Source organism: Halteromyces radiatus (genome assembly GCF_025201355.1).
Source record: "Halteromyces radiatus strain CBS 162.75 chromosome Unknown BX664scaffold_1, whole genome shotgun sequence".
Lineage (NCBI taxonomy): Eukaryota > Fungi > Mucoromycota > Mucoromycetes > Mucorales > Cunninghamellaceae > Halteromyces > Halteromyces radiatus.
Window position 1 is genome coordinate 3,054,011 of NW_026251687.1, and position 11,415 is coordinate 3,065,425.

The 11,415-nt window shown below is 33.8% G+C and overlaps 5 protein-coding genes across 5 annotated transcripts; 2 read left to right on the plus strand and 3 right to left on the minus strand.

Annotated features, from left to right (window-relative positions):
* Positions 1-122: 122 nt before the first annotated feature.
* BX664DRAFT_345712 (uncharacterized protein) lies at positions 123-2,156 on the plus strand (the record flags this gene model as incomplete). The annotated part of the gene is made up of 1 exon (XM_051547505.1): positions 123-2,156. The coding sequence occupies one exon, from the start codon at positions 123-125 to the stop codon at positions 2,154-2,156; it is 2,034 nt and encodes a 677-aa protein (XP_051405233.1).
* A 201-nt stretch (positions 2,157-2,357) lies between these two features.
* On the minus strand, positions 2,358-2,926 carry BX664DRAFT_321814 (uncharacterized protein). Its single transcript, XM_051543365.1, has one exon. The coding sequence runs from the start codon at positions 2,874-2,876 to the stop codon at positions 2,424-2,426; it is 453 nt and encodes a 150-aa protein (XP_051405234.1). The 5' UTR covers positions 2,877-2,926; the 3' UTR covers positions 2,358-2,423.
* Positions 2,927-4,474: 1,548 nt separating this feature from the next.
* Positions 4,475-6,449, minus strand: BX664DRAFT_382166 (uncharacterized protein; the record flags this gene model as incomplete). Its single annotated transcript, XM_051549022.1, has 3 exons — positions 4,475-5,100; positions 5,165-5,474; positions 5,688-6,449. 3 exons carry the CDS (start codon positions 6,447-6,449, stop codon positions 4,622-4,624), a joined length of 1,551 nt encoding a protein of 516 aa, XP_051405235.1. The 3' UTR covers positions 4,475-4,621.
* A 114-nt stretch (positions 6,450-6,563) lies between these two features.
* BX664DRAFT_289878 (HSF-type DNA-binding-domain-containing protein) lies at positions 6,564-8,405 on the minus strand. The gene is made up of 5 exons (XM_051541860.1): positions 8,165-8,405; positions 8,077-8,113; positions 7,852-8,004; positions 7,429-7,787; positions 6,564-7,340 (listed from the first exon to the last, which is right to left on the minus strand). Exons 1-5 carry the CDS (start codon positions 8,340-8,342, stop codon positions 6,802-6,804), a joined length of 1,266 nt encoding a protein of 421 aa, XP_051405236.1. The 5' UTR covers positions 8,343-8,405; the 3' UTR covers positions 6,564-6,801.
* Positions 8,406-9,672: 1,267 nt separating this feature from the next.
* Positions 9,673-10,638, plus strand: BX664DRAFT_310605 (uncharacterized protein; the record flags this gene model as incomplete). Its single annotated transcript, XM_051542560.1, has 1 exon — positions 9,673-10,638. The coding sequence occupies one exon, from the start codon at positions 9,673-9,675 to the stop codon at positions 10,636-10,638; it is 966 nt and encodes a 321-aa protein (XP_051405237.1).
* Positions 10,639-11,415: the final 777 nt, after the last annotated feature.

Sequence of the window (11,415 nt, forward strand, 5' to 3'; positions counted from 1 at the left end):
TAATTCTCAGTTACACGAAAACATCTTAACCCCATCATTTTTTTTCTTTTTTGTCTTTCTTTTTTTCTTTACTTTTTACTTTTATCCCCATTCCTTCTTTTATTTTTTTTTTTCTTTATTAGATGACATACAAGGCAGACCTTCCTATTGAAATCATTCAACTTGTACTTACATATCTAGCTCCACGTCATTTGGTTCAGACTATGCTAGTTTGTCATACTTGGGCTATTATTTCAAGACAATGTTTATATCATACCATTTACATTCATTCCAATCGACAATACAAACGATGGCTTCAAACACTTGAATATCAATGTCTACATATCCGGTGTTTGGTACGAACTGTACGAATTCATCCTCAGGTTCATCTCGATCTACGCGAACTACCTCTTTTGCATCTATGTCCTAGAATAGAATCCTTTGATATTAGTGGTACATACAGCAGCAACATTAATGATATTCTTGGGAAAAAATACTTGTATCCAAAACTATTACATCATTGGAAGTATCTGAAACGATTATCTGGTTATCATGGCGATGCTCCATCCACTTGGATTCCGGTGTTACACTCTCAATTGACCAGTCTGGTATGTACTATCAATGATCTTAGTTCTCTGCTTCTATTAGAAGACCAACACATACAAAATGATGATGACCCAACAAATAATCTGATCTGCAAAATACGACAACCTTATATTTTTTCAGACCTTGTAGATTTACAATTGGCCTTTGGTTTTAGTGGCATGACAACAGCAACTTTGGATCACTTGCATGCTCTCTGCCCATCTCTGGTACGTTTAACTCTTTATGCTCATTCGTTCTCATATACAAATATATCGTCAATAACAGCAACACCAACTCTCAAATCGTTGGCAATATCCGACTTGGCATCATGCGATTCCGAATGTTACACATACCTCTTGAACAAGTATCCACAGCTGACTTCTCTTCATCTGGGATATGTTTTTGACGAACATTACACACAGCTTCCTATGATAGATCGATCACTTGGCAACGATAATCACGATGATAACAGCACTATGGTTGACTTGGATGAAGGCGACATGATATGTGACTATCTTCGAAAAAGTCGATCCTTTCTCTTTGGATTGATATCAGGTTATCAACATTTAACAAAACTGAAAATGGACTTTCAAGGCGCAAATGAGTACGTGACAAGTATATGGCCAGCAGAAGAAATCAAGAATTGGATGCAGAAACCATCAGCAATCACGACAGTCATCTGTGACGATATTGAAAAAAACAAAAGAAAGCAACATCATCCATGTCATTTACGTCAACTTGAATTGGAATACCAACGTCAATCAACAAAGGACAATCAGCATGATACACTTGGATTGAATGATATTCTCAACACTTGGGTAGCTCGGCATCAACTGGAAAGGATTGGAATTGATGTATACAACAATGGCAAGCTGAATGATAACAAAACACATCAACAACATAACGATGAATTCATGAAACGCACTTTACTACAAACAACACTGGATGATACTCTTTTTTTGATCTCTCCTGTACTGAAGCAATACGGTGTTTTGACAACTCTTTCTCTTAAATGTTATCCTGGCTTTGATGTTGGTATGAATCGTTTACTTGATTGTCTTGGTCATTTACGGGTGTTGGCCGTTTCATATGCGACTTTTATCAAGGAAAGGCAGCAACAACAACAACATCGTCCTTCTTCTCGAACACATGGACTTGAACAATTGATATTGGAATCTTCTTATGTGGATGATACAACAGCTTGGACAGACTTGATGCATCATCGATTACTTCATTTGACCCATTTGTGTCTTGACAATGTGGTGCTCAATAACAACAGCGGAGAGACAATCAAGAGTTGTACTATGGAAAGATCGGAATGGAAGTTAAAACAACTATGGATCAAGCATGTATCTATTGGTGGACAGCAATACAGTCAAACGCAAGGGCTCAGATGGCTTTACGTAAAGGAAACAATGGCAGATCGGTACACGTGCTATGATTCTAATATGGCGGAAGGTATTCATGGTTCTTCTTCACCTTTATGGATTCATACTGGTAATAATGGTCAAGGTTTACCTGGATTATATGATGATGATCTCCCCAGTTTAGTAGTGAAATGCGATTTTGTGGAAGATGTCTTGTTTTGTTAGTTTTTTTTTTTTTTTTTTTTTTTTTTTTTTTAGTATCATTCTCTCTCTCTCACACATACATATATATATATACCCTTACTTATTGATTTTTCCATATATCTCTTTCTTTTATCAATTTGTCTATTTATCATTTTTACTTATCATCCTTAATATAGAAACACAACATATTACCAACAGTTAAAAATAATAGTAATAATAATAATAATAATAAAATGGAATTCTTTTTATTGAAATGGTGGCAACATTTAAGATGATCATTTGCTTTTATTAGTCGCAATGGGTGGAAGGAGGAGAATTAGGATTGACAATGACGTTGAAGGTAGCAGAAGTGACAGAACAAGTTTTGGATGAGCTTGTCTTTGCATTGATTTGGAAGTAGTAGTTACCTGGATTGACATCATCACCCATCAATAGAGGGAAATTACCCGAAGTACCTTTAGATGCAGGGATATTCTTGGCTTCAGTGGTAATAACCTTTTTGGATTTGGCATCGATCAATTGCACCGTGGTGATGGTGGTCACTTGACTGGCACCTACATCCCAATCAGCAGAATAGCATTGACCGTACGTCCATGTTAGACCAGTTTTCACAGGCGATGTGAGTCGGAAACCAAGACATGCTGCTGGTACTTTTTGTTCCACAGGTAATGCTTCGACCATCAGCATCATCATCACGATGAAAAGGACCATTGAGTACATGGAATAAACTAGAGAAGACATGGTTTGTTAAGAAACTATTTGTTTTGTTATATTAATAATGGAAAGATGATGGAGTATCAATAAAATTCTTCCTCGTCTCTCTCTTTATATATCTTTTTTTTTTTTTTTTTTTTTTTTGCTGCGTCTTTACTTCAGATCATGTTGAAAACAAAGTTATTATTAGCTCAGTCATCCATAATGAAAAAAGACTTTTTGGTGAAAACGTTACCTGAAATAGGATCATATACTAAAGGGAGTTTTTTAATCCAAGGTATCACCTTTCCTCTCTTTTTTTTAAATTGATGAACGTGAAAAATCATCATTCTAAAGGTCACGTTCAGTTTAATCATTGTGCTTCTTTTTTATGCAACACTGCCCTGAATTGGTCAACTTGGTTACTATTTTCAGCGTTCTAAAAAAAAAAAAAAGATTCATCACCAGAATTAACCACTTCCAAATTGGGAGTGTCCCTTAAAACACCATCAATATTGGTTTGTCACACCCATCATAGGAAGTCATCATACCCGGTATTACCATCGCACATTTCTTTGGAGTCATCGCCATCATCATGATATGCGTTTAAGAGAACGTAATACAATTGGCTAATCATTTCCCATTACCCTTTTTTTTTTAAAAAAAATTTTTTTTTATACTTTAACGCGACAATTTTAAAGGTAAGTGCTTTGATATATTAATAGAAAAGATAATCATAGAAGATATATGCTTATTTTATTAGTAGAGGTTTTATGGTAGGACTGAAGGTTTGAACCTCAAAATAGGATATGAAGATTTTTCTCTTTTAGAGTGAGATTAGCTGTTGGGTGACTTTTCTCCAATTTTCTCCACATTATCGACAAACTGATTTTTTTTTGATCCATTAATAAAAGAAGTAATCATAGATAATATACGTGTCTTTTGTTAATGGTGATTATTCAGTAAGATGATAGATTTAAGTTTAAAAATAAGATTTGAAGGGTGATTAGAGTCTTTTTTTTTTTTTTTGTGAAAATTTCTGATTTTACAACCAAAGTTTTGGCGGCAAAAATCAAATCGTCGAGGGGATTCATCAGGTAATTACAAAAAAGCAGGGAAATCTTTTTGGCCATCATTGTACATTAAGCGGCAAGATAAGTAATAAAATGGGATCAGATGATATTAGATTATTCTTTGAGCATGGCAGTAGTTATGATGATGATCATTATTGGATGAACGGATATTGACGTTCCGTTGTTTTTAATTCACTTTATAAATTGAGAGATAATGAACTATTATTAACAAGTGAAAGAGAATGATTTCACATATGCTAGGTCCAAATTTGACGTGATGATGATCACTTTTGAACAAGAAATTAAAAGACAAACTTTGCTCTCACTTGGATGATTAAACCTCAATCCTGTTAGTGCCTCGCAGCAAAAAAAAAAAAAAAAAAAAGGAACATCCAAGTCTATCATCCCTCATTTCAGTGTCTATCATATTAACAACATGAAAAAAGTAATCGTAAAAAAAACCATCATGATAAAACACACATACGTACTCTTTGTTCATAGACGTCTTTGTATTGGAAGAGATTGGACGAAGACTGCTTACCAGTTTATTTTAAAAAAAAAAAAAAAAAAAAAGAGGGTATTAATTTATTCAAAAACATATGTAAAATATATATATAAAATAATAAATGGAATGATGTTCAAGTAAAACTATATATCAACTAAAACCAACTACATAAAAGAGCCCAAATGAATCATAAACATCAGTAGAAAAAAAAAAGGTCAACAAGGAGTGGGTAAAGATTGGAAGGCTGAAGAAGATGAGCAATCAGTAGAGTTATCTGTGTCGGTGTGTTGATTTTCCTTGTTAGGCTGCGATGACGAATATGAAGAATGATGTTCTTTGGATATAGTAATATGATCTTGTTGTGATTGATGATGTTGTTGTTGTTGTTGATTTTCCGGCTGTGATGACCATTCCTTCAAAAGATCAGCCATTTCTTCAGGCATATGACAATCATCGAAATGATGATCAAATAGATGATGAGAGAAAAACCAATACTTTTCCGTGATAATTGGATCCAATACCCAATTCCGACTGTCTCTGACATCCCCACCTACAAAGACCGAGTGGCTGCATAAAAGTTGAAAACATTCGTCCATGTCAAAGTAATCTTGGAATATAATCATTCGATCCCGTATAGCTCCAGATGGTACATAATCAATACGAATATCATGTGGCACTACCCGTTGTAATGCAGCTGTATCCACAAAAAAAAAAAAAAAAAGATGAGTCTCCATTTTGTACTCAATGTTAGAACTTACTTGGAGTCAACGTAAAAGGAATTTTTTCTCCAATCACACTTGCAATTTTCAGTTGTAGACGTAATATATGAAGAGCTTGTAAAGGAGGCATATGAGATAGATCTTCAGGTCGTTTCAATGTTGGTGATTCAGATATGATGCCTTTGACTGATTGTACTCTTTTGACTGCAGATAGTGTTGTTGTTTTAGTAGTGATGGGTGAGATAGATTGAGGTTGTTGATGACTAGTTTTCTGATCAGATGGATTGCATCTGTCGATTTCTGAATCGGTAAGAGAAGTAGGGGAGAAGACAGAAAGTGGAGGAGATGTCTGTTGTTTTGTTGAAGAGTGGTAAACGTCATGATTGGAAGAAGTAGGTTCGGTTTTGATATTGACCATTGGTTTTGAGGATGAACAGGAATTTGAGAGCTTACGCTGTTGCTGTGATGATGATGATGATGATGATGATGATGATGCTGATGATGGTGGTGATGAAGCTGATGATGGCGAAGATTGTCGTCGTTGATTGTTGGAAGAGCATACAGGGAATGTCCGCCTGATATCTTGACTATCAGTATTTAAAGAGACAATTTCAGAAGATAACAATTCTTGAATGGATTTGAATTGACAAGGGGTCGTTGGAGGAGGCATAGGAATAGAAGGTATGTCGATATTAGTGGGTTGTTGTTGTCGAAGTTGTTGCTGTTGTCGAAGGCGAGCATGATGAGCACGTCGAACAAGAGGACAAGAAGATGGATGACCATCAGCGATTTCCAGAGCTTTCTTGATATGTACAATAGAATGAGTTTGATCGTCCAATACAAGTTGTAAGATGGCAGGTACTTTTGAAGTTTCGTTCTCATCTATAGAGGGAGGTGTAGGGACCATTGTAGGATGTGGGATAGGATATCGTCTTGTATCAATCCAGACTTGAGGTACAGTACCACGTTGAGCAATACTGGCCAATAAAAGTTGTAAGATCAAACCCCGGAGATAGTTGCTTTCGTATTCTGCAACGGCCACTCGTTGTCGTAAGGAATCCAATTCTTCCATATATTCTTTCCATTGTCTATCTCTTGCTTGACGTCGTTGTTGTTCTCGTTCACGAAAGTTTCGCTGAGCTAAACGATTCTGTTCCCGCCGTTCCTGTTGCGAGGGTGGATTTGGTTTTCGCCCTGGTCGTTTTCGTTTTCGCACGCGCTCTCCATGTTCGTTTTCCACACCTACATCACATGCTTCATCAAAATATTGAAAACTGAATCTTGCTTGTTTGACTTTTTCTTCTTTGATTGTAGGTGAATTCATGATAAGGTACTAGTATTAATAATGTAGAAAATAAAATAAAATAAAGAGTGAGAAAAAAAAAATAAAAGAGACGAAATAAGGTTTCCCAGACTGCAAAAATTAATATTAAGAAACCTTGGCACAAACTGAGTTACAAAAAAGGGAAGCCTGAACGCTGACTACACTTTATTCATCCATTTAAGACAAATGAGAAAAAAAAATCCATTATTATGTTAAGTGTGTAACATCATTCATGAAAACAAAACTAATGATAACCTTCAAAGAAAAGAGGTGCTTCGAATCTGAGGGTGAATAAATTTTATTTCCAAAAAAAAAGAAAAAAAAAAGAATACTATATAACAAAATTAACTAGCTAAAAATGAGTTGCTTGAAATGAAGGATCGGCAATAGTTAATCGTTGGTTAAATGCTTCGGGGGATTGATCCAGAAGGAAGGGCGTATGAGGAGAATGTGGATTGGAGTACAGGGCAGGATCATCTTCTGAAGTGAAAAAAGCACCTGGACTGGGACTTGGTGGTAATGGCGTATTGACGGCTGCATGATAGGAGTTGACGGATGAGGCTGGCGATAATGGAGGTTGTTGTTGATGATGATGGGATGATGGATCAAGACCAATAGGTGAAGAAGGTGATGAAGAAGATTGTTGAAGGTTATGTGTTTGTACAGTCAGACTAGGAGGACGATGATGAGTTGGTAATTGAGGTGATGAAGGTGAAGAATAACAGTTTGATGGAGAGGATGACATTGAGACATAATAAGATTCCTGTTTTGATGTTGTATCATGTGATGTAATATATATTGGTGGTGGTTGTTCTGCGGCCTTATTTTTAAATTGATGTTGCTGTTGTTGTTTATTGGTATCGGTGGTATCTAGTGTAAGAGAAGGTGGTACTAAACCAAAAAGAGTATAAAAATGAAGGATGAGATATCTTTATAAAAAAAAGTTACACTATCATTTTTTTTTTTTTTTAATACTTACAAGGAGCACCTAATTGTTGAGACATGAATTGCATCAACCCTTTCAGCATATCCATTTGAATAGATTGTTGTTTCCTCGTATCTTCCAATTCTTTGACGATTTGAGTAAAATTACTTTGTAATTGTACTAATTGTTGACGCATATCAGATTGAGCCATTTGCATCATTGTCATATGAGAATTCATGTCTATCCCATTATGTTCCCTTCTTGCCAGATCGGTTTCCAATGCTTTTCGTTTAATTTCATCCAATAAATCAGCCCGTCCACGTAAAAACTTGCTATGTGAGAATTCCCATATTTGATTTTCAGCTAATGTACGATGTCCCCTTGGTGATTTGTTGACTTTATGAAAGCCATACCTTGATAAGAAAATAAAAAGTTAGTATTTCCAGAAAAAAAAAAAAAAGGAAAAAAAAGATTTACATATTCAATTGTCGTACAAAACTTGAAAAGTTATTATGTTTAAAGTGTTTAGGTAAGACATCCCTTGAAAATTCAGTAATATTGCAAACAATAAAAGAAGTACCAGAATATGTCCATGCAATCAAGTGTTGATATTGAATATCGCCTACCATACTATTAAAATTTTAAAATAAAATAAAAAAATCAAATTATTGTTGTATCCTAAACCTTTTTTCTATTACTTACGTATGAAGTTTATGTACAAAAGTATTGTTATTGTTTCCTTTATTGCCTTGTTGTTGATCACCTTGTTCAATAGATGTTCCTTGATTACTAGAATTGTTATTATTATTATTATTAATATTATTATTGCCATTTGTGTTTGGTGGTTGTAAAGACATTTGTTGAGAGAATTGAGATTGAAGTTGATCCCAGTCACCTTGGTTTTGATAAGGAGAACCAATAGGTGAAGCTAATGGTGAACTCATAGGAGATGTATGGTCATGGTACATGATATATAGATATAGATATAAAACTTTTTTATTTTTATTTTTTTTATAAATATACAATACAATAAAAAAAAAAAAAGAAAGAAAAAGGAAAAGAAAGAGGGAAGAAAGGGGAAAAAAAAATTCAATTCTTTTTTTTTTTTCTTCCGTTGGCGGTGATTTCAACTAAACAAAGATTCGAAATGTTTTGTATTTATTTTATCTAGATTTGGGAATTACACTTTATTCAATTCTTTGTTGTTATTATCAAGTAAGGGGTGGGAGGGATAATGATGATTACTCTTCTCCCTCCTTAATACTCAATCTATCCGTATTTCTGCCATTTCCATTCAATAGACCGAAAAAAAAGAAAAAAGAAATGTATAAAAATAAAATAAAGAGTATAATAAAAGATTTCAATCACCGGTATAGCAAACATTATATGAAGATGATAGTTACACTTTTATATTTAGATGATCAATACTAGCCACTAGTAGTAATATTATAGGACATGATGACGATGATACAAGTGTAGACAGTTACCCTAGTTTTTTTTTTTTCTCTTTTTCAATTCAAACTTTAAAAAAGACTGTACATGCTGGGTTTACATTTCATTCATGGGATCTGTTTTCTCATTGGTTAATTTCGTAGTGTTACTAGCTTTTTTTTTTCTACTTTTTTTTTTTCCTTCGCCCCTTTTTTCTTTTCTTTTGTTTTTCTTTTCTTTCTTTTCTTTGTCTTCCTTTTTGCTGTTGTAGCGTCTTACTACGATCTTTCTCTTTTTTTAAGAACATCTTTATAAAAAAGAAAAAGATCTTTATTGTTTTTTTTATTATTCAATCACCTTCTATATTTTTTTTAACTCATTCTCTTTCTCTTTGAAACCCTTTTTTTTAATATATACATTCCTGAAACCCTATTTGATTCTAGTTATTCTCTATTTTTCTACTATGTTTGCTTCCACCATTTAAATAACGCGTACCCAACTTTGTACGGAACTTAACAACAGACAACAATAACCAAGACAAGTAATTTTTATATTCAACTAACCAACTTATCAACAATAACAAAACAAAAAACAATCAATAACAACAGTCCAACAATGGTCTCCAACAATGCATCCCATACACGCAAACTCACTCGAAAGACATCCAAGTCTCGTAAACTAGAATCTCCTTGTTGAAAATCCTCTATTTTTTTCTTACTTTATATACTTGATATACAACCGTTTTTGAATTAGATACTTTTTGCTTTTTTTTTTTATTCTTCTTCTTTTCACTTTTACAAATACTTTTTTTTTTTTACTTCTATTCCATTACCACTGTTATCTTCACTTCCTCATTATTTTACTATTATGACTACATTTACCCCTACCTCGTTATCAGATTCTTGTTTCAAATCTATGGCTCTTCCTTCCCCAATGGACAACAATGATCTTATTCAACAAGTTTATCAACCAATCCCTCCAAGTTTAATGACTCCATTGGATGATTGGTGTCATTCTGATATGTTTGAGTCATTAGTTGAACCTTCTGTTGATACTACTTCTTTGGTACAAGATGCTTTCTTAACTTCACCTTGTTCTTCCAAGGATTACTTGTGGATGCCTTCTTCTCCTCCTCAAGATTTGTTTAGTGCTCTTTCTACTACTACTACTGTCTCAAACAAGATGAATGCTCCATTAGATGATTTGATTGATACTCTCGTTGTGCCTAATACTTCTCTTGATTTATTATCATCTCCTGATCAATCATCATCCTCTGTTGACAAGACATCCAACTCCTCTTCTCCTTCTGTTGGTTATTCTCCATCTTCAACAACCAGTCCTCCTTTAGAAATGATCATGACTTTGGATTCTCCTTTGACAACTGATATCAAGAAAAACAAGAAGAAGAATAAGAAGGATGGATCAACAGGAAAGGTACTTCCTCCACCAGCGGCTCAAGCAGTGGCAAGTCATATCACTAGTGCTTCTACTCCTACTTTTGCTTTGAAACAAACACCCAAGAAGCGATCATCCAATAATACAAGTGATTTATCTGGTCAACAAGAACAACCTATCTCTTCAGAATTGGCATTGAAACGACAAAAGAATACGGATGCGGCAAGACGATCTCGATTACGGAAATTACAAAAGATGGAAACCATGGCTTCACGTGTCTCTGAATTAGAAGCGGTACATCAACAACTTTTGATCCGTTTATCGGCTTTGGAATCTAATAACAGTCATCTTTTGCAAAAGGAAGTGGGTTATTTAACTCGGATTCAACAATTGGAGGCTGATTTGACTCTGGCTCAAGAACAACTCAAGCATTCCTAGTTTTTTTTTTTTTTTTTTTATAGTTTAGTTTTTAGTTTTTATTGTTATTATTATTATCAGTTTAGATTTATATTTATATATATATATATTCGCTTCTTTTTTTTTTCTACTTATAGATTGAAATAAAAAAAAAAAGATTTTATTGATACAAATGGTGGTGGCTGATACAACAAAAGGAAATATGTCCCAGAGAACTCATTAATTCTTGAGGCGGCAACTAAAAAAAAAATTTTTTTTTTTTATTCTTTAGGAGTGAATATAAAAATAACTTTACTGCCTTGATTTTTTTCTCTCTTTGTTGTTTTCTTTCGCGTTGGAACAGATTGTGATACTGTCCTTTTTAGTTGGTAAGTCCTTCTTTCTTTTTTTTTTTTTTTTGATCTTGTTGTGAAGTGTGTATTTCTACGTGATGATAACCATACAGACCTGTTCTGCAAAAGAGAGTTCATCTCTCTTTACTGTAGACAACATGTATTGCCTAATTTATTACTGAAAGAGATACACGTACATATAAAGAATATGTGAAATAGAGAATAGGAAAAAAAAAAGTATTTGAAACTCATGGATTTTTTTTTCTTCTTCTTTGATTTAGTACCCATAGATAAACTTTTTTATAGTTTAGTTTAGACTTAGTTCTTACAAATGAAATTGAAATAAAGTCATGATTTTAAAAAAAAATATTAATCATAATAGTATGTTTTTATTGTTTGTACTTGCGTTGATTTTTTTTTTTTTTGAACGTCCTGTGGTGGTATTTCTTTTTGGAGGATGATGATT